At 36.5% G+C, this 24,225-nt stretch overlaps 1 protein-coding gene across 5 annotated transcripts in view; it reads left to right on the top strand.

Annotated features, from left to right (window-relative positions):
- Positions 1-24,225, top strand: part of LOC115223946 (citron rho-interacting kinase) — a 366,166-nt gene that overhangs the window by 145,768 nt on the left and 196,173 nt on the right. For all 5 annotated transcript variants that reach the window (XM_036500031.1, XM_029794695.2, XM_036500033.1 and 2 more), the window contains exons 4-6: positions 3,114-3,262; positions 14,981-15,076; positions 21,158-21,251. In XM_036500031.1, coding sequence (XP_036355924.1) covers positions 3,114-3,262; positions 14,981-15,076; positions 21,158-21,251 — 339 coding nt within the window. The remainder of the gene's footprint in view (positions 1-3,113; positions 3,263-14,980; positions 15,077-21,157; positions 21,252-24,225) is intronic.

The raw sequence follows: 24,225 nt of genomic DNA, 5'->3' as shown, positions 1-24,225 counted from the left end.
TTATTATACTTTATGGCATTTCTTCTAGAATTATGATCTGAGTTCAAGTTCTGTTGAGGTCAACTTTATCTTTCATCTTTTTGGGGTCAATAAAATAAGTTAAGTACTGAGGTCGATGTAATCAATTTCCCCGTCCCTTCAAAAACTACTGGTCCTGTGCCCAAAATTTGAAAATATTTATTATTAGCGCATAGCTATGACTTTAGTAAGAGGGTACAGTCAGATATTGGTTCAAACAGTAACTGACTGTTACTTGTTTTTTGTGACCCTGGGAGGATAGCATGCAAAGTTTGCTTTAACAGAAATGGAATTCAGAATGTAAAATGACAAGTGTTATAATAATGATAATAATAATAACTGTTGGAAGTACTGTCATGTACATGTTTTGTCTTGGTATAAAACATGGGCTACAGCAAATATTCTGCTGGGTTCCACAGATTTGCTTGTCAGTTGTTTAACCATAACCAATTGAGCATTTCTCTTGATGGCTGACGATATGTGCATCTCTAATCACAAGCAGAAGTAGTGGTGAGCATCATAGCCATGTGTTGAGAGGAATTCTTTGGGATTTGAATAATTCACCTGTGGAAGCATAGGTGTTTCATTCAACATCTTTAAACAACCCTTATTCAGGGACCTTTAGAGCAGGATGGGCTATTCGACCTGAAGAAAATTCTAACAGAGCCTGCCTGCATGGTCATGCGCTGTTTATCTTGATATGAGATCACCATGTTGTGCACATATGGTTGTGATGCATGTACCTGGTGTACCCCAGTGTCACTTTGATGGCATGCACTACTCTCTCAATAATAATAATATAATAATAATAATAACAATAATAATAATAATCCTTTCTACTAGAAGCACAACACTAAAATTTTCATCAACCCATGCACAATTGATACTTATTTCATTGACCCTGAAAAATGAAAGCACAGTTGATGCCAGCAGAATTTGAACTCAGCTTTCGAAAATGCTGCTAAACTTTTTGTCCAGCAGGCTAATGATTCTTCCTGCTCACCACCTTAATAATACTTTCTAATTTTGGTACAAGGAAAGCCATTTTAGGGTAGGGGTTATGTTGGTTACATCAACTCCAATGCTCAATGTGTACTTATTTCATCAACCTTGGTGGAATTTGAACTCTGTTTGATGCATTAACAGTTCTTCCTGCTTGCCATGTTAATAATATTTCAAATTTTAGCACAAAGTCAGCAATTTAAAGGAGAGGAAGTAAGTCAATTACATTGACTCCTTGTGCTTATTTTATTGATCCAAAAAGGGAGAAAGGTAAAGTTGACTTTGACAGAATTTGAACTCTGTCCAACATGCTAACAATTCTGCCAGCTTGTCACCCTAATAATAATAATAATAATAATAATAATATTTTCTGAAATTTGTGGAGAGGGGCTACTTGATGATGTCTACTGCAGTGCTTGACTAGTACTTAATTTATTGTCCCGAAATGATGAAAAGTAAAGTTCACTTTAGCAGAATTTGAACTCAGAACATAAACACAAACGTAAAGCTTCTAAGCAATTTGCCCTGTGTGCTAACAATTCTACCAGCTCGGAACCTTAATCATAATAACAACAACAACGATAATAAAATTTCAGTTGAGAGACAGAATGTTATATACTAATCATCCTCATTAGATATACGTTTGTCTGATTATTTGATTTGTAACATGTTGTCATGTTTGCATAATACTATATGTCAAACTTGTAACTGACTTTCCATACAACTTGTGAGTGATCTAAGTATATGGAATACGACAGTAAAAGCAGATTAGTCGATATATGATGACATATTGAAAGTTTTCCAATATCTATAAAAATGACATATTTTCCACATGAAAAACACTTCTAACTTTTTTTAAATAACTCGTTAGCTAACTTTCTGTTTCATTACAGTGTCTTTTATGTGAATTGTACCCACATGTATCATGAATAGTGTAATTCACTTGATAGTTTTAACATCTTTTCCACCATACTGGTATGGGTTTAGATGAGTTATGTGAGGCAAGATTTTTATGGATGGTCTTCTGCACACTCACAGACAGCTGTATGGTTAAGAAGTTTGCTCCCAACCATATTGTTTTGGGTTCAGTCCCACTGCATGGCACCTTAGCCAAGTGTCTTCAATTTTAACCCTGGGTCAACTAAAGCCTTGTGAGTGGTTTTGGTATACAGGAACTGAGAGAAGTCCAGTGTGTATGTGTTTTTGTGATTCTTCAGCTTGGCATTGTGTGGTAGATGTAAATGAGTGTCACTGTCATACAAGCAGTGGCATGCTTTTCCATGTCTGACTACAAGGAAATATTACCTTGCTTGGAAATAGAAGAGTCTGGTAATCAGAGGAACATCAAACTATGAAAATCTGCTTCAATAAGCTCATGACAACCCATGCAAGCATGAAAAGTGGATGTTAAAACAATGACAAAACATTTGATAGTCTTTCTGCAGTTTCTATTTACCTAATTCTCTCACAAGGCATTAGTTGATCAAGGCTATAGTCAAAGACACTTACCCAAGGTGCCATGCAGTGAGACTGAACCCACAATCACACTTGTGAAATGAACCTCTCAACCTTATGGCCATTCTTTTATAAGTATGCATCAGATTCTTATGTTTACCTATGAGTATTTTATTTTTATTTTGAGAATTTTATTACTCTAAGACATAAAGGCAAATGATTAAAGACACAAGCTTATGTAGTGATCACAAGTTCAAAATTTTCTATTATCAGTTCCTTTGAACTTGTTTTAGTTGATCAGCTGCTTATTTGCTGCTTGAATTAGCCTTGAATAATAACTATTTGTAAAAGGTTAAAAATATACTGAGCCATTTAATCCTTAATGTTCTCACCAAACTTAACTTATTTTTCTTTCATGTTTATACAGAATTTAAGTATTCTTTAAATCTTGCAGCAATATTCAGTTCTAATATATCTTATTGCACTTGTCCAAACCAACAGTCATCTAGTCAGTTCCATTCTAGGAATAACAAAGATGTTCCATTATCTTAATTCCTTTATTTTAGGATCTCCATTTCAATTTCATGTATACGTTAGTATCCTGATGTTTCATTCTGATTTCTTTGTTTCTCATGTAGGTGTCTTTCTTCTCTGAAGAGAAAGAAATCATGGCTAAAGCTGACAGTTGCTGGATAACAAAACTCCACTACACCTTTCAAGATGCTAATTATCTGTACTTTGTCATGGAATTCTATCCTGGAGGAGATTTACTATCTCTATTATCAAGGTAAGCATTACAGTATTACTTTGTAAGTAATATTAACCCTTTATAGCGGTTTAGGTTTACATTTGCCTTTTGGTTCTCAATCATTTGGTCTTGGGAAAGTGTCGTCTAGTCTCAGGTTATAGTACTGCACCTTGGTCAAGTGTCTGCTAGTATAGCCTCAGGCTGATCAAAGCCTTGTGAGTGGATTTGATAAATAAAATAAAAAAGCTCATCGTGTGTGTTGTGTGCATGCGTGCATGCATGTATGCATCCATTTCTTGACATCAAGTGGCGGTTGTAAACTACTCTGCATGAAGCACATGTCTGACCATGAGGAAATATTTCTTTGCTTCGAAAAAGGTAAGGGTTGGTGATAGGTAGGGAATCCAGGTATAGAAAGTCTGCCTCAACAAATTCCATCTGACCCATTCGACCATTGAAAAGTAGAAGCTCTGAAATTGACTTATCATACTAATGAGTTTTTATAACAATCAACCTTGGGAGTATACAAAAGTGGACTTCAAACAATACAATAATTTTTATAAAATTATATTAAAGAAAGGTGAAACTTAAAATAACTGCTCTAGTTTGTTTGCAATCATTATCATCATGGCATGGGCAGGACGATTTGACCAGGACTAGCAAGCTGGAAGGCTCCAGTCTGTTTTGGCATGGTTTCTATAGCTGGATGCCCTTCCTAACACCAACCTGAGAATGTAATGGGTGCTTTTATGTACCACCAGCATGACACTGGTATCTGCCATCACTGTAGTTTTACTTGGATTGATGGGTCTTCTTCTCAAGCACAGCATAATGTCAAATGGACTTGATCATTGTCTCCATGAGGACCAATGCTTGAAAGGTGCTTTTATGTACCACCAGCACAGGTGCCATTTGTGTGACTGGTATCTGCCATGAATGTGATTTTACTTGGCTTGATGGGTCATCTCAAGCACAACATAATGTCAGAGGTCTTGGTCATTGCCTGTGTGAGGCCCAAAGTTCAAAGATAATACTTCACCACCTCATCCCATGTCTTCCTGGGTCTACCTCTACCATGGCTGTCCTTGTCCATATGCATCACATAACCATACCAGCATATTCGTCTCTCTTGCACAACACATCTGATACCTCTTATACCTAATGTTTCTCTCAAGATGCTTACACTCTGTCAAATTTGCACACTAACATTGTACATCCAGCGAAGCATACTGACTTCATTTCTTTCAAGCCTACACATGTCCTCAGTTGTCACAGTCCCTGTTTCACTGCCATGTAGCATAGCTGTTCTCACACAGGCATCATACAATCTGCCTTTCACTCTGAGAGGGAGGCCCTTTGTTGCCAGTAGAAGCAGGAGCTTTCTAAACTTTGCCCAGCCTAATCTTATTTTCACAGCTATGCTCTCAGAGCATAGACCTCCACTTGATCACCTAGATAATGGAAGCTATCTACTACCTCTAGCTTACCCCCATGGCAGTTGATGGAGGCTATTTTCTATACATTTTTGGTGTTTATTATACCTGTGCATCTGCCACACATAAAAGCTGTTTTCCCTGTTAAACTTCCTCTGATGTTGCTGCACCTTTTATGTGTCCAAATCTTACACTGGATGTTACTACCTACACCTTTTCTACAGATTGAGCAGGGCCATCTACCTGAAGGGATTTGTGATTTGTCTGCCTTTTTACTTTCTAAGACTTTGGTTTTTCTAAGTTAACTCAAAGGCCCTTTGATTCTAGACCTTGCTTCCATACCTGGAACCTCTTCTCTAGTTCTGGTAGTGATTCAGCTATATAAGAACAAGGTCATCAGTATAGAGGAGCTCCCAGGGGCAGCCTGTCTTAAATTCCTGTTATTGTCTGCAGGACTATGATGAAGAAGGGGCTTAAGATTGATCCTTAGTGAACCCTTACTTGCACCCTGAATTCTTCACTGTACTCGTTGCCGATCCTCACCTTACTTGCGGTGTCACTGTACATGGGTTGTACAGCTCTCACCAGCCACTTGTCTATCCCTAGTTTCTGTATTGACCACTAGATAAGGGATCGGGGGATCTTGTCAGAGCTTTCTCCAAGTCAACAAAAGCTAAGCACAAAGGTTTATCTTTGGCTATGTATTTCTATTGCAGCTGCCATACCAGAAATATAGCATTAGTGGTGCTTCTCCCTGCACAAAACCAAACTGCATCACATCTAGACTAACTCTCTCCCTAATTAGTTGAGCTACGACTCTCTATAACTTTCATCACCTGTGTCAACAATTTGATACCTCTGTAATTATTTCTATCTAAGGCATCACCTTTACCTTTGTATCAGTTGACTATGGTGCTGCTACACCAGTCATTGGTTATGACTCCTTCATGAATCCCCTGATAATAAAATAGTGATGTGTAGTTCATAAAAGTATTGAAAGTAAAGATAGTGATGACATAACATCGAGTGTTCCTTGCAGTAAAAATTTTTTATACCTAACAAAACTGCATCCATGTGTCTAGTGGGCACATACTAAATACCTGTTACCTAACAAAACTGGTGGACAGACCAATAGAGTACTTATGCATGTTGTTGGGTGAAATCAGTTTGCTGCCAAGTATTATTTTAGTATACAATACTATCGTCTTCACTTTAACTATGCTGTGATTATTCATGTGATATGCAATGGTGATCATACTATACTCATCACTAACTCCCACCATTGACTAGAACTGCTATCATCCATCCTGTTGATTTCAGAAACCCATAGCAACAACTTCTCAATTAGCATTGTGGAAGGTATCTACTAGAAAAGTGCATATTCCATGCTGTAAAATACAGTAAATGATATTGAGAATCAAGTGGTATTGCTTTGCACTAAGTGTTATTATTAAGACACAAGCCATTGATTCTATAGCCAGTTATCTAGTTCTTCCTTATTGATTTGCCCCAGCTGTGATCTTACTGGCATGTTTAGAGAGAGAGAAAGCGTGACAAACTTTATTTGAATTGGAAATTTATGGATCAGCTTGCTAAATTTTTCCAAATTTTTATTTTTGTCAGTAGGTTTGATTGCATTTGTTTAAATTAATTTCAGTTCGGGGTTGCAACTAATAAGCTAAAGACAGTTGCGATTTCCAGGTAGTTGGATCTCATTCAGCTCTAGTGTTGTCAGAACTGCGATACTTAATCAGACATATATATATATATATATGCAAGAGAGACAAGTGCACTAGTATGGTCATGTGATGCATATGGACAAGGACAGCTGTGTAAAGAAGTGCCAATCTTTAACTGTGGAGGGAACCTATGGAAGAGATAGAGCCAGGAAGACACAAGATGGAGTGGTGAAGCAGGATCTTCAAAATTTGGGCCTCACAGATGCAATGACTAGTGACCAAGACCTTTGGCGATATGCTGTGCTTGAGAAGACCCATCAAGCCAAGTGATATAGTTGTGGCTGATGCTAGTGTCACATAACTGACACCCATGCTGGTGGCACGTAAAAAGCACCTTTCAAGTGTTCGGCCTCATAGAGGCAATGACACGACTTTTGGTGTTATGTTGTGCTTGAGAAGAAGACCCATCAAGCCTAGTAAAATCGCATTTGTGGCAGATACCACTGTCACACAAATGGCACCTGTGCTGGTGGCACATAAAAGCACCTTTCAAGCAATGGGGATATGATGACCTAATTTCCTTCTACAACACAAAAAGTCAATTACTCATTGTGTTAGGGGTCATAGCTTTTATATGAATCATAACACCGAGCTAAAACCTTCAGAGTTACTACATGTATTAGACCTTACAATTGCTAATTTCTTGTGCTTCACAGATATCACTTTTGTTGCCTCGCTTATCACTACTGCAGTGACTTCTGCTATTCTGATCTAGCAGGTTTCAGGTTACCTCCTATCTAGCTCTATCCTCATTTGTTTCTCTGTTATTGTGAAAATACGTGTGTGTGTGTGTGTGTGTGTGTATGTGCGCATGCATATCAGTTCATCATCATCATCATCATCATCATCATCGAACATGTGAATGTATAGCTGTTTCTGTGTACAAGAGATTTTATTATGTTTTTTTTATGTCTGTTTCTCCATGCCAACAGGAGTTAGATAAATATATATTATCGAGACACTGTTTTACAGTCAGATGACCTTGTTGTTGCAAAACCTTACCTAGAGGATATTTTATTTCTCACAACTTTGAAAGCTTAGAGCTAGTGGACAATTTGTTCACTGAAAAATGACAACAAAGTACTTGTAGCTCAATACTTTATCATCTAAAACACACAGGATGTAAGCATTCACACAGACATACATGCATGCACTTATTCATATCCTTTCACACACACATGGTGGACTTCGTGTCATTTCTGTCTACCAAATTCACTCACAAGGTATTGGTTGGCCAGTAGCTACAGTGGAAAATACTTGCCCAAAGTGCTGTTCAGTAAAATTAATCCCGAAGCCACGTGATTGAGAAACCATCTTCTTAACCACAAATGTGAAAAAGAAAACCTGCTTTGAAAAGTATCTTTAGGAACTTGAAAAAATGTGATCAGATTTGACATGTGATATTGAGGATTTATTTTAATGCCTTGTGAAATTCTCTTCGTGATGTCCGAGTTCAAGAAGTTCAGATGTGCTATTTATTGGAAGCTTGCTGATGTTTCCCATGAATATTCATGAAACAATGGTTACTGACTCGGTTTAAAGAACATCACATCAAGTTAGAAGATACTTTGCATTTAGTAGCTAAGATCAAACATTTTCATGTTATATTCTCTATAGTTTGTACCTTGTTACATGTTGAATATTTTCTGGTGGTGTTAGGGGTAAAATATTTTACAAATTTTTAGAATGTAACTATATTTTCCCTGAAAACAATAATCATCATAATTTTAATGTCCACTTTTCCATGTCCATGTGGATCAGATGGGATTTTGTTCAGGTGGATTTTCTATGACTAGATGCTCTTCCTGTTGCTAATCCTCAACTGCTTCCAAGCAAGGTAATAATTTGGCATTGCCAGACATGTTTTCAAAAAAGATTAGAAACAAAAGACACTGCTTGCATGACAGTGACACATAATGTCAAGGCAAAGAGACAGTAACACATACACACACACACATACACCAGCACATCAGGTTTCTTTCAGTTTCCATCTACCACATCCATTCACAAGGTTTTGGTCAACTTGGAACTATTGTGGAAAACACTTGCCCAAGGTGCCATGCAGAGGGACTGAATCCAGAGCTATGTGGTTGGGAAGCAAACTTCTTACCATAGATCTGCTTCTTTATTATAAATGAAAAAAAATTGAAGAGGTAAAAGGAATACATTACAATGTAATTTTAAGAGATATGATTTACAGTAATGAAAGATATAAAAGATTAAAATAATCTTAATATTATTAAAGAAAGAAAAAAAGTCACTTCACTCCATATAAGTAATATAAAATTGTTGTTGAGCATAGCAATATCTATGATATATCTTTGTAAAGCTCCTTCAAATGTGAATCATTATTGGCAAGCATATTTCAATCCATTGTTAAAAGAGAAGGTACTTAGTCTATGCTATTGAATTGCAACTGTATCAGTTGAAAGCTTAAATAGTAAGTAGAATTTGAAGAGACCAGAGATGACTTGCATCAGCAAGCAAGGTTCTGTTCGATAAATAGATAAATATAAAAAAGAAGGAAAAATTTGACATAATAGTGTGCTAGAGAAGAAAAATTAGGTAATGTTTCAGATAGTACTTTTCCATCAAAGAAAAACGTTAAAAAGTAGAGTAAGTCTATAAAGGCATAGGAGTGGCTATGTGGTAAGTAACTTGCTTACCAACCACGTGGTTTCGAGTTCAGTCCCACTGCGTGGCATCTTGGGCAAGTGTCTTCTACTACAGCCTCAGGCTGACCAAAGCCTTGTGAGTGGATTTGCTAGACGGAAACTGAAAGATGCCCGTTGTGTGTGTGTGTGTGTGTGTGTGTGTGTCTGTATTTGTCACCCCCAACATCACTTGACAACTGATGCTGATGTGTCTAAGTCCCTGTAACTTAGTGGTTTGGCAAAAGAGATCGATAGAATAAGTACCAGGCTTAGAAAGAATAAGTCCTGGGGTCGATTTGCTCGACTAAAGGCGGTGCTCCAGCATGGCCACAGTCAAATGACTGAAACAAGTTAGAGTAAATACTACTTATAATAATTCTTTCTAATTTTGGTACAAGCCAGCAATTTTGAAAGGTTGGGGAAGCTAATTATTTTGTCAACAGTACTGAACTGGTACTTATTTTACTAAGAGGATGAAAAATAGTCGACCTTGGTGATGTTAGAACACAGATCATAAACCAAGAAGAAATGCTATAAGCATTTTGTTCGGTGCATTAATGATTCTGTCTGCCAGCATGCTGTCATAGAGACTACAAAAAGGCTTATGATATGGTGCCTCATAGCTGGATAGGGAAATGTATGGAAATATTTGGAGTGGCAGAGAATGTGCAAAGATTGCTAAAAAGATGTAGGAAATCCTGAAAAACAAAATTTACATCTGTAGGAAAATAATTGGGTACAATGGACATCAGAAGAGGAATATTTCAGGGAGATAGTCTCTCATTACTTTTGTTTGTGCTGATATTAATACCTCTGTCAATAGATTTTAGATGTGTTAAAGCAGAAAATGATTTGGGAAATGGAGTAGGAGTGGTTAGCCACCTGCTATAAATGGATGATTCAAAGATTTATGGGCAAAATGAAGATCAACTTGGCATCCTGGTGAACACAATAAGAATCCTCAATAATGACATAGGCATGGAATTTGGAATTTTGATACTGAAGAGAGGAAAAGTAAAGCAGAGTCAAGGTCTTGGACTACCTAATAATCAGGTAATGAAAAGTTTAGAAAAAGGTGAAGGATACAGGTTTTTGTGAATTTTGGAATCAGATACCATCAGAAACAGAAATGAAGGAATCAAATGGATGCTGAAATCTAAATTAAATTCTGGAAACATTGTAGAGGCAATAAATTCAAGAGCTGTATCAATTGTGAGATACATGGCAGGTCTTGTGAATTGGGACTGCATGATATTGAATGAAGAGCTTGGAAAATAATGACAATGTACAAAGTTTAGCATAAAAAGACAGGTGTGGACAGGCTGTACATGAAACATAAAAATGGAGGAAGGGGGATTGATCAGTGTAGAGGATTGTGTGAACATGGAAGTGAAAAGTTACAATCAACATGTTAACAAAAGCACTGAAGAATTGCTAGCAGTGGTAAGCAATAAAAACATACTACAAGGGCACACAAAAGATGATGTATTTGAAATAAAAAAGCAAAGTTATATGGAAAAACATTTACACACTCAATTTTTGAAGAATACTGAGGTGGAAAGAGGCAACGGCACTTGGAATTGGTTGTAAAAGGAATTCTCAAAAAAGAGACAGGAGGATTGATCATGGCAGCTCAGGATCAAGTCCTTTGGACAAATAGTGTAAAAATGTAGGGTAGGGATCAATGTGTTGCAATTGTGCAGGTTGTGCAATGAAGGAGAAGAAACAATAACCCACATATTAAGTGAATGTCTCAAACTCAGTCAGAAGCAGTAAAAACCTTGAAAACATGGTAAAGTTACAAAGATCATCCACTGGAAAATATATAACCAGTATGGACTTCCATCAGTGCACAAGTTGTGTGAATATGCACCTAAAAAAGTAACTGAGAATGATGAGGTTAAACTTTGAGACTTTGCTATCCATGTCCAAGAGCATAACAGACTAGATATCTTGGTGTTTGAGAAAAGGGAACAGATTTGCTGTATTATTGATGTGGCCTGTCCACTTGAGACAATTAAAAGAAATCAACAAGATAGACATAGGAGCAGGAGTGGCTGTATGGTAAGAAGCTTGCTTCCCAAGCACATGGTTGTGGGTTCAGTACCACTGCATGGTACCTTGGGTAAGTGTCTTCTACTATAGCATCAGGTTGACCGAAGCCTTGTGAGTGGATTTGGTAAACAGAAACTGAAAGAAGCCCGTCATATATCTTTGTGTCTGTTTGACCCCCCCCCCATCACCACTTGACAACTGGTGTTGGTGTGTTTACATCTCTGTAACTTAATCGTTCGGCTAAAGAAACTAATAGAATAATAAGTACTGGGGTCAATTCATTTTACTAAAAATTCAAGGCGGTGCCCCAGCACGGCCACAGTCTAATGATTGAAACAGGTAAAAAGATAAAAAGAAGATATTCCAGTTCCCAAAGAAAGAGATAAGCAGATTGTGGGGTTGCAGAAAAAGTGAAGTTGTACCAATTGTCATTGGACTCTTAGGAGCAACAGGGAAGAGGCTCAAGGTGTGGACAGAAAAGATTGGTTTGCAGAAGTACATAGAATACATGCAAATGACATGGTGAAGATAATTTGAAAGTTCTTGGGTGGCTGAGGTTAGAGGTGGTGACTTGTTATCCAAGAGTAAACCCACCTACACTCCATCAGAGGGGGTGAGAGACAAAGCATTTTGAAATACGTAAATTAATGATAATAATGGTTTCAAATTTTGGCAGGAGAATAGTAATTGCATGAGCAGGTGGGACTTAGTCAATACAATTGACCCCAATACTTGACTGATACTTTATTGTATTGACCCTGGAGAGATGAAAGGCAAAGATAACCCTGGCAGAATTTGAATTCAGAGCATAGTATGTCAGAATTATTGCTGGGCATTTTGTTGCTTGCTCCCATTATAATAATAATTCTTTCTAAATTTGGTACAAGGCCAGTAGTTTTGAAGGACAGAGTAAGTGGATTATTTTTACACCAGTGTTTATTTTATCGATCCTAAAGGGATGAAAGACAAGGTTAACCTCAGTGGAATTTGAACCCAAATGGTAAAACCAGAAGAAATTCCTACTAAGCATTTTGTCCAACATGCTAACAATCCTACCAGCTTACCACCTTAATAATAATAATAATAATAATAATAGTAGTAGTAGTAATAATAGTAATAATTTAATGTCCCCTTTTACATGCTGACATGAGTTGGAAGGTTTAACAAGGACAGAATAAACCAGAGGGTTGTCTGCTTTGGCATGGTTTCTACAGCTGTATACCCTTCCTAATATCAATCACTTAAGATTGTACTACATGCTTTTTATGCGGCACAAGCACTAGTGAGGTCACCAAGTACCTGCAATATAAGATCCTTCAACTGAGTGGGGTATAGAATAAAGGGATAGGAAACTATGATAGAGGACTGGAGCAGTTGTCTTGCTAAGGAGGTGAATACATAGCTTCCCCACGTGAAAAAGGAGAGAAAAGAGATGTACGGTCCAGGAGCAAGGTGAATATGAGACAGAATAAAGTAGATTCTACCAGCTGAATAATAATACAGGAATTGAAGGATTAAAGAATAAAATAGTGTATAAGAGTAACTAAGAAGAAAAACTAGAATAAGAAGGGAGATATAAATTATGAGGAAATTAAAGTTAAATTAAAGTTAAATAAAAATCAGACAGTAGGAAAACATGGTACGGGTTAGTGACAATTGTTTTTGGTAGAGCTCTTCATTGATCTCTCTGCTCCTTCTCACTGAATAATTAACATTACTTATCATCTATTTGTGAAAGGATCTGTGGCTTAACAAAGGAAAGAATAATGTTCAAAAATTGAACAAATTTTTTTTTTTTAATTATACTTATTTGGCAAATGATTTAAAAGATTGTCATCCTCATCTGGCATTGGTTGAGCAGCTTGACAGGATCCAATGAAATGGAAGACTGCGTCAATCTCTAATATCTGCTTTGGCATGGTTTCTATAGCTGGCTGCCCTCATAATTCAGTCATTTGGCAGTATATATTGTAGAATGTATTGTTTTTCATAACACTGGCACAAAAGAGATTAAGGAACTTGCAAGATGAAGAAAAAGAAACTTTGACTGAGTGGGGTTTGGACTAAAGCCATATTGCATTGTGCAATAAGAAGTGCAGTAACATTGTGTGTATGGGTTAAGATGAAATAGTATATAGCTAATAAGCACCCCAGAGATCAATCACCCCAAAAAAAAAATAATAATAATAATGGCATTTCAAGTCTTGACTATTGGGATTGACTTAAAAAGTTAAAATGTCGTTCTGTCCAGTGTCTCTAGGTGCTGCATCATTTGTACAATTTGAAAAATATTTCATCAACACTGTCCAAATGATGCCAGTATCAAGTTCACAAGTTACTCAAGGTCTTTCCTGCTCATCTCTTGTGCCATATGCTCCTTACAAAATTGAGTTCACACAACAAAACATTATGATGCAACTTTTTTTGTTATGTCAGTATTCCAAAATATATAACATTCAAACAGTACCTTGACAAATTCCTCCAAGAAATTACAGATAAACTACTGACCCCCAGATACATCTTAGCAAACAACAACTCCCTATTCAAGTAGGCTACAAAATATAATTTGAAAGACTAAAACTTTAGCTGGTTCAATAATGGCCTAAATCTAAAATAGATATGCAGTTAAAATGGGCAGGTGCCTTGTGAAAGAAAGATATAAAAATGATTTGGATGATGTACAAGGGGTGTTCATTAAAGATTTCCCCTGACTCACTTCCAGTTATTGCAGGAAATAGAACTTGTACAGGTATAATCATACATATCTCTATATGTCACATTGTAAATAGCAGCTTTCCACTAGTATTCGTTTGTCTTTTATGGTTACTGAAGTGGCCTAAGATCTTATAATGAAGGCAGTTGAATGCAGATCAGTGATCAGGTTCTTGAAAGGTCATACACCAAAAGGGACTTTTGATGAGCTGAAAGAAGTTTATGATGACAATGCACCATCATACGACGTAGTCAAGCACTGGCATCACCATTTCAAATGTGGTTGGACATCTGGAAATATGGTCAATGGAAACTTCTCTTCCTGGATGACCACATTCCACCATAGATGACGACACCATCCATAAAGAGGGACCCACCATTTTGGAGGATTGCTGCGTAATTATTCGGCAACTAGCCAAGGAGTACTTTTTCAGCAGACTTATCACACAAGATGAAACATGGCTCCATCACTAGAAGCAATGTAAACGTAACTCACCAATTCAAAAGAAGGCTCATGTACAACCCTCAGCAGGCAAGGTGATGCTCACTATCTTTTGGGCCCCATGTGGAGTAGTGATGAAGAAGTCCATTGTTTATATATGTGTGTGTGTCAGTGTCCATTCCTTTGTCTTGATATCACCTGATGGTTATAACTATCATACATGTGATGTAGTTCAATTCCATTCTTCCATTGAAGTACATTCTGACTTGCAGAAATATTGCCTTGCTTGGAAACAAGTGAGGGTTGGCTACAAAAAAAAGTATCCAACCATAGAATATCTGCTTCAATGACTTCTGACTGACCCATACAAGCATGGACAAATGGAAATGATGATAATATTGTTAAATGCAAAAATTTACTTCCAGTTATTGTAATTGAGCCTTTATATTCTAGGTCATTATTGAAATATAGATTGATAGAAAGTAAGCCTGATGCAGTATGCAGCAATCACTGATGTTAAAAAATACTTTTGACTACATGCTTCTCATAGTTTGTATAGAAAATCTATGATACTATTCATTGTGCAGTGGTAATCTCTAAAAAACAGTTATGACATCTGTTTACTATGTTTTATATGCATTCTTATTGAAGTCTTTACTTTTGAAACTATATCATCATATCTTACATATCTACTAAATGTTTGCTTTTTGTTTTCGTTTCAGATACAATGATATTTTTGATGAAAAAATGGCTCGATTTTATCTCACAGAAATGGTCCTTGCTATTAACGCTGTCCATTCTTTGGGGTACATTCACAGGTTAGTACAGTTGCTCAAATTTGTTTTTTATATTGATAAAGTCTAGAAACAATGAAGTGGGATAAAATTGCAAATAAGATAACTAAGAATTGTAGTGGATGAAATAAAAGAAAAATAATGTACTAGTAATCATCATCATCATCGTTTAACGTTCATTCTCCATGTTAGCATGGGTTGGACAGTTCGACCGGGGATCTGGGAAGCCAGAAGGCTGCACCAGGCTCCAGTCTTATCAGGCTTGTATATATTAGTTAATATAACCTTGAATATGATGCCTTTCTCAAGGATGGTCTTTGCATGGTTGTAGAGTGGGATAATGCTTGGCTGGTAAGTTTTAATCCTGGCAAGACAAAGCTTATGTTAATTAATCGTTATAAGCAACCATTTTTTCCCTCCAGTGTTATGGGCAGAGTTGATCTTCCAGAAAGCTAGAGTATCCAACTTTTTGACTTGACTTTGACCAAAGATATCTCATGGAATAAATCTGCTCAGTCCATTGTCATGTCAGCTGCCAAAGTTGGATCACTCTTCTGTGCTTGCAAATTTCTTACACCTAAGAATATCTTCTGTCTCTATAAGCCCCACCATTTAACCTTGCATTGAATGTTGCTGTCATCTTTGGGCTGGTGCTTCCTCTCAGTCTTTAACTTGTTTGAATTCAGAATCAAGCTGTTAACATAGTGTGCCCACTTCTTTTTACTAGGCTGGAGTCTAGTACCCTTGTCATGACCTTTAAGCATGTTACCCAGTTCTCTTCACAGTTGCATGGGTTTTCTGTTGCTTCCAGTTAGTCATAAGTCCTTTTATTGTAATAGCTTCTTTTCTCAAATGCTGCTCCCTGGAACTCATTATCATCATCTTGTTTTCCTCTGGTCTATGATTTTTAATTCTTCTAGTCTTCTGTTAATCAACATCTTTTGAATTTGTTTTCCTCCTTCTTTTCCATCTTTGTAGTACCTTATGCTACAGTGGCCTCAAACTTTGAGACAAAATCATATAAAAGTAAAATATAAAAGCCTTTATACATAAAGTGTTTATAATTAAGTGAAAGAGACAAAATGATAATTAATTACAAATCATTATATATCAAATGAAGTGGCTTCATTTCAGAAAGAGACTCTAGTTTTACTGATCCCTACCAGTTGGTTGGCAGTGTTTAAACTGGTCTGAGGTTGGTCTAGAAATTAGGGGTTTGCTGTTAAAAATCGAATCAGCACCCCGCCAATAATTTATCTCAAGTGAAAAAGATATTTGTTGTTGGTGAATATTTAAAATGTGCCTAACTCTTTTGTTAATACCCAATATATTTCAAATTCTAAGTTTACTTGTCATTTAACTGTGTTGTCAATATTAAATAGCAAGTAAAATTTGAAAATTAAATCTCTTATGTATGTGATTTGCATCTGGATTAACAGAAGAGGCAGACACATTTGAAATATTCATCATCACCATTCATCTTCTTCACGTCTCTATTTTTCAGTGCTGAACTGGATTTAATGAGTCTGGATATCATTACATCTGTGTGTCTACCCCTCTCACTCATAGAATACAGTTATCTTCACTACTACTTCTCATGTCTTGTGTAATTTCATAATTACATAGGTAATTTAATAAACAATATATCTGTTTCTCTTTGCCAATTTTTAGCAAAGAGAAAAACCAACACAAATGAGGAAAGTAAATATGAGTTCATAAAAATAAAAAAACAAGTTTCAGTGGAGCATTGATAACACTGCTGCTAGAAATATTAGAGGAACAAAATGTTTCTAGGTTAGAGAAAATATTACAAACAACCTGTTTCGAGAATGTATTGGCAGAAACCAGGCAAGAGATAATATATTTCCAGAGACTTTGCTAAATGAACTTTAAAAATGGTCATAAGAAAATGCTTTAAAAATTGTTTTCAGAAACAAGTTTTTAAAATTTTTGCCTGACACATTTTGAAATGGAAAGTATTAGTATTATATATTATACATCTAACATACTCAGCTTATTGCTGTAGGTGTCATTGATGTGCCAGTTGTTTACTTCCTATGAACTAAGATGATATGTTCTTTTCGAGTAGAAATAGCAGCCAAATCCTCTTAAATCTCACCCTACTGTCTTAAAAGAAAAAAAGACACATTGGCACAAGCAAGGCTAAGTGGGTAAAAAAATTTGCTTCATAAGCATTTAGATTTGGGTTCAGTTCCACTGCTTCATACATTGGGCAAGTGTCTTCTGTTAACCACAAGCCAGCCAAAGTTTTGTCCATGGATTTGGTAGGCAGAAACTTACAGGAGCCACTTGTGTGTGTGCATGCGTGCTTGTTTGTTTTGATATTGTAATGCATGCAAATGAGCATCACCATCATACAGACAACATTATTCATTATTAGTCTTCTATGAAAAATATATCTAGCCATGGAGGAAATATTACTTTGCTTGGAAATAAGTAAGGGTTGGTGACAGGAAGAGCATCAAGCTATAGAAAATCTGATTCAACATCTGACTCATGAAGGCATGGAAAATGGACATTAAATGATGATGATGGCACCGATTAATCTAATATGACTACTTTAATCAAAAATACCTAGATGGTGTGGTCATATCTGGAATGCCTTTGTTTATAGGGCTACTTGATTAGTGCTGACTAGAGGCTAAACAACAACATTCAACTGACTGTAAGCACTAACAATGCCATTGTTAGAACTAAAATAAATAAATGTCAGCAATAGGAATTATTTATAAGTTGTTTTGGCAGCTAAATCTCTTTTGAAATTTAACATTTCTTTTAGTACAGGCTGTCTTTCTTGTATAGACTTGCAAGTCATCCACATAACCATTCCTTGACTAAACCCAAACCCAAACATTTCTTTTTTTGTTGGTTTTAGTGAAATATAGTGTTTAAGTTCTTGTTCTCTGCTCTCTGAAATCAAATTTCACCAAGGTCAACTTTGCCTGTCCTCTTTTTAGAGTGAATGTTAGTTCTGTCTTCAGTTATAACAATCATCAAGCTGGTTAGCCAGTTTCTATGGCATATAAGTGACCAAGATCACAATATTCCCCCTGAACTGGATACTAGTCCATTGCATGGTTACTCATTTTCAACTGAGTGAACTGGAGCAATTGTTTTGCTCAAGAACAAAATGTACTGTCTAGTCAGGGAATTGAAACTATGGTTTTACGATTATGGATACAACACCCTAACCACTAGGCCATGTGCCTTCACTTTTCATTGTTTTAGAGTTGATAAAAATGTACCAATCCAAGGTAGTGGATTAGTATGACTGTAAGAAAGTTGAACCAGATGCCTGTTTTTGTTCTGACCCTTTCATTCTGTGTTCAAATCCAGTCATGGCTTACTTCAGTAATAGGCTTAACCTGTCACTCAGTTTTAACACCCCACTTAGCGCCTTGGATACCTTTAGGAGAGTCCACTCTGTTGCAAGCATTCAGGCCAAACTTTTAGCTTTTGGATGCTTCCTCCCTCACCACAGTCTCAGAGGTCCTGTAATGGTCATGGACACTACTCCCCTACTGAGTAAAATATATAAAAAAGAAAAGTAACTCAGTAGTTCTCATATTTTTTAAATATTGCTGCTTTACTAACACTTTTTCAACACCTGCCTTGCTTCATTAAATTCACCACAATGAGTTGCGGTGATTGGTTGATAGTCAGTAGAAGTAATCATTTTGTCAATATAATATGGAATGTCAAAACATTCTGACCACTAATACTGACTTCAAATTTTGGCGCAAGGCCAGCAATTTCATGGAAGTGGGTAAGTTGATTACATCGACCCCAGTGCTCAACAAGTACATATTTTATCAACCCTGAAAGGATGAAAAGCAAAATCGACCTCAGTAGAATTTGAACTGAAAACATAAAGACAGACAAAATGCCACTAAGTATTTTGCCCAGTATGCTAACAGTTCTGCCAGCTTACCTCCTTAATTTCTGACCACTAATATTACCAGATGATTCACACACAATAAAAATTGAAACGAAAAAAAACTTTTTTAAGGAGTAGAACATTTAAAAAGATGCAATTGTTGCTCCTTATTACCTCTCCATAGAAAAGAGGGACCACAGAAAATGCAAGCACATAAAAGTAAACATTAAAACAATGATGATGATATCTGTGAAATTTAATTTCATTAGTAAATTTACCATGCCTTATAGGAATTTGCTGTTGCATCAGAAAGATGAAAATAAGTGCTTAATTCTGCAATGGATTAGTGTTGCATTCTGTGAGTACTCTATTCACAGTTACTTAAACACCATGGAAACCAGGACAAGCTTTGACCTAGTGGGCTTATAGATTTAAGATCTTTTTAGATAGACTTTACTTATATTTATTGACAGCAACCATGATTTTAAATAAGATCTAATTTTATTGTTGACCCTAACATTAGTTGATCTTGTTAACACATTAAACATTTATTACTGTATTTGTTTACATCTAGTTGAAATTCATTTCGTGGTTTCATTTCCACTATTGCTGGCATCAGAAATAGTAAGGTTTGTGTGCAGTTATGGTAAAATATACATTTTTTTCAGTATTTTGTACATTCTGAATGAGAAAGCCTATCAAATGTGCTGTCAAATTTGTTTGTCAGTCAGTTAACAAATTGTATATGTGTCATTTTGAAAGGGAAAAAATACATATGATAAAAAAACATTACTCAAATTAGGTGTTATATTACTAAATGGGTAAGCCAAAAGTTAATAACAATTGTCAAGATAAGATATTTCCAAGACAATTAAATACAGAAGCCAATAAAGTATTGTAAGAAAGGTTAAAGTCACAAAATTCTTGTGATTCATTATTAGCAAGCATTTCATTTGCTTGGTTATGTGGTTAAGAAGCTTGTTACCCAACCATATGCTTTTGGGTTCAATCCCTGCTGTACAGCACCTTGGGCTGTCTTGTACAACAGCCCTGGGCCAGCCTTGTGAGTGGATTTGGAAGATGGGAAAGAAGCTGCTGTAAGTGTATGTATATGTATTTGTATATGTAATATACATTTTCACATGCACAAAGTACACACAGATACACAGAGTGAGGTATACATATATGCATGTTTCTGGAGGTGTGTTCCCCTTTATCTTGACATCACATGATAGTTGTAAATGAGCATCACCAACATACTAGCAGTCTCATTTGTTTCCAGTCTTCTGTGAAGAATATATATGGCCATGAGGAAATGTTACCTTGCTTGGAAACAAATGAGGTTGGTAATAGGAAAGGCATCCAGCTATTAAAAAGCTGCCTCAGTGAATTCCATCTAACCTATACTGGCTGGAAAAGTAGATGTTAAAATGATGATGATGATTTCATTATAATCAAAGCTTGAAGTGGTTAATGTCTTGTTTTCGAGCCACTTGTGTTCACTGAACTCCTTTGAGATTTAAGTTAGAAAGCAGAAAAGAACAGTTACTTTGAAAGGTTCATTTAAATCAGGGATCGACAAAGTGGACAATATCGACCCCTTGTGGGGCTATCTAAGGTCAATATAAAGTGACTGAATTTTATTGCTCTTTATCAATTTCATTATTTTCATTAATTTTTTTTTAATATTTCTTATTAAAAATGCAATATTGACACTAAAGACCAAAGGAATTATTTTTAAATCAAAAATTTTATTTTTTATTAATTATACTTTTTATTTTAGAAATTTACATGATGGGGTCAATATTTTATCTAGGATTCCATGAGGAGGTCAATGATATAAGCTTTCCAAACCCCTGATTTAAATGAACACAGGCACTCATGAATAAAATTATAACTTCTATTTTTTTAAATCTAAAGAACTTACTTTCGAAGGTTGTTTTGTTTTCAGGGTGAATGATACTTCAAGCCATTTACTATTGAAATTCTTCCAAAAGTAGTAGTTAACCTTAAAAGTCTATAACCACTTATTTTCATTATTATTTTTATTTTTAATGGCTAAAAATTTTGAGCAAGAGTGACAGCTATATTCTGACTGGCTGTCATTTATATCAAAGCATTTTCTCTTACTCATGCCATACTAATGTTTTATTGCTACTTTCTGCTGATTTCTTTCTATTGATTTTTCCTTCCTCCTTCCAATGCAGAGATATTAAACCAGAGAATGTATTGCTTGATAGAAATGGACACATCAGACTTGCTGATTTTGGCTCTGCTGCAAAAATGTCATCCAAAAATTTGGTATGTCTTTATTTATTTATTTTTTTTTTTTTTTTTTTAGATGCTCAATAAAGTGGGGTGAAGGTAGTTGTGTAGGGGGTTGTGAAGAAGGGAAGAATAGTGATGCAGTTACTGAAAAATGGTGGTGCCAAGCAGAAAAGGTGGTGGTGCAAAGTATGGTAGTGCAGAGAGTGGAAAGTGACGATGCAGTTGGTAAATATGGTGGTGTTGCAATTGGGGAAGAGTGAGAGTGCAGTTGGTGAGCGATGATGTTGGTGCAGTTAGTGAAGAATACTGGAAGTGATGATAGTGGTACAGTTAGTGAAAGGTGACGGTGCAGATGGCTATTGTTGCTATTGTTTACCCTCAGTTCAGCCCTGATTGTGCAGACTGATAACTGATGTCATTCCAGCTGTGACCATCCCATTTTTTTTCCTTTGTGCTGGGAACTCGGGACCACATTATCCAATGTTGTATATTTTGGAGATGGTGGAGTGTGATTGAGGAAGATTTGCTTGCTATTTCTAATAGAGCAAGCAACTACATAGTGGATTCTCTGTGGTACTGATGCAGTTGATCTGTGATGATGCGTTTTCTAATGATAAAATGATGGTGATACATTTCAGGAATAATGCTGATGTAGTCTGGGCAGTACCATTTGTGAAAAATGGTTGTGCAGTTGAGGAAAGAATGATGAATGGTAATAAAATGGTGGAGGTGAAGTGGTGCAGTTGAGGGAGAATAGACATACAGCTGGTACAGTGGTTGGTAAATGATGATACAGTTAGTGTATGGAGGTGGTGCAGTTAATGAAGGTCAGCAGTGGTGGGGGAGAGCAATAGTCGACATGAAGGAAGACTAATGATGTAGTTGGTGAATGTAGTAGTGGAGTGCAATTGATGAGGAGCAGTGGAACAGTTGGAGAATGTTGGTCATTACCACTTTTTTCCAAATGTCCCACCTCTACTACATTCTATAGCCACCATGATGCACCTCTAACCTCCATCTATGTCACTGTACATCACCTTGCACACCATCCTCCTACTTTTTCATCTATCCTCCTTCCTGAAACACATCTCTCTCACCTCATTTTACTCCCCTCCATTCTGATATTTCTCATTAACTACACTTCCACCCTTGTTCATCACGACATTCACCTCTCCTCTCATCTTTAACCATCTTACTCTCTTCTGACACTTGTGGAATTACACACCCTCTCCTCTCTTGTTCTCGTACTCACTTTCTTGTGTCTTGAGATGACTTGACATACTATTACCACCCTCTCTATCTGCTTTCTAGCTACTCCTATTTACCCTCATATGTGGGGTGGTTATATATCTTCTCTATAGTATGACACTTGTGCTTGTCCTTCTATCATAGTTTAGCCTCCCCAACACCTGGTATAGTCACCTCCTTCTCTCAATCCTTCCCACTCAATCAAGGGGACTTTTTTCTTGTATGCAAGTTATTTGATGACCTTAAAAGTGGTGGTGTCACAAAAAAAAAGCATCTAGTACACCTTGTAAAAGTGGTTTGGTATTAAGAAGGGCATCCAGCTTTAGAAACCATGCCAAAGCTGACATAGGAGCTTGATGTAGTTATGTGGCTCATCAAACCCTCTCAAACTGTCCAACATATGCCAACGTGAAACATGTGAAATGATTATGATATACAGAGGTTGGACAAAATAATAGAAACACCTTAAAATTTCAAACAAATTTATTTTAATATGGAGTAGGACTGCCTTTGGCAGTAATTACAGCTTAACTTTTACAAGCTATGGACTTGTACAAAGTTTGAATTGTTTCCAAAGGAATTTTTGTCCATTCTTAAGCTAAAACAGTCTCCAGTTCTTGTAGTGCTTATGGTGGAGGATATCAACTCCTTATTTGCTTTTCTAAAATGCACCATAAATATTCAATAATATTGAGATCTGAGGACTGTGGTAGCCAGATAAGATGTTCAACTTTTCTAGAATGTTCCTTGTGCCATTCAGTAACAACTTTAGCTGTGTGAATTGGTGCATTATCATCCTGAAAGATTGTGTTTCCTTCCTGAAACGGTTCTGCAACCATAGGATGAATTTGATCAGATAAAATGTTTAAATAGTCTTGACAATTCTGCCATGAAGGGAAACCATTGGGCCAACAGATTTCTAAGGTATAGTGTCCCCCCACCCCCCGATCATCACCGATTCCCCTCCATGTTTAACAGTTGGAAGAAGGCAGTCTGGATCAAATGCTTTTTTTGGCTGTCTCCACATGTATACTCGGCCGTTGGTTGGAAATAAGGTAAAGCATGACTTGTCCAAGAAAATAACATTCTTCCACTGCTCTAAGGACCAATTCTGTAGGTTTTTACTCCACTCTAAATGCTTTGCAACATTTGGTTTTGAAAGTAGTGGTTTTCTGATTGCAGCCCTCCCGTAAAATCCAGCTTTGTGTGAACAGTTTTTGTGGAAAGTGGGTTCTCAAGGTAGTCATTAAGCTCTGCAGTAAATTTGGGAGTTGTACTTTTGTGATCCTTTCTAACGATTCGTGTAAGAGCCTGACGGTCCCTACCTGAACGTTTTGTTTCAACGAGGAGGTTTTTCTTTCTTGATACACCAAACATTTCAGCTGTTTTCGTTATGCTAGTGCCTGCCATATGAGCACCAACAATTTGACCTCTTTGAAAGTCGGATAGATGTGTCATTTTAATTACCTTTTTCTGATGATATCTGAAAAGAAACAGCAATTTTAACAAAGCATATTAAACCTTTAGCATTTAAACCTGCCATATCCGGCCAAAAGTATTCTGCCTGTTTTATGTTCAAACTGGCCAGATCTGGTCTCTCACACCAACCCTACAATATCGCTTTAAAAATTAACAGCTACCTCATCAAGATCTCAAAGCTACAAGATAATGCATGATTAGTTCAAAACAATGTGGATAAAGAAGCATTAATTTTGGCAGAATAATGTGAACACTAACGGGTTAAGCAACACGAATAATA

This window comes from Octopus sinensis, linkage group LG2, assembly GCF_006345805.1.
Source record: "Octopus sinensis linkage group LG2, ASM634580v1, whole genome shotgun sequence".
Lineage (NCBI taxonomy): Eukaryota > Metazoa > Mollusca > Cephalopoda > Octopoda > Octopodidae > Octopus > Octopus sinensis.
The sequence above is the reverse complement of the archived record's forward strand: the minus strand, read 5'-3'. Positions and strand labels throughout refer to the sequence as shown.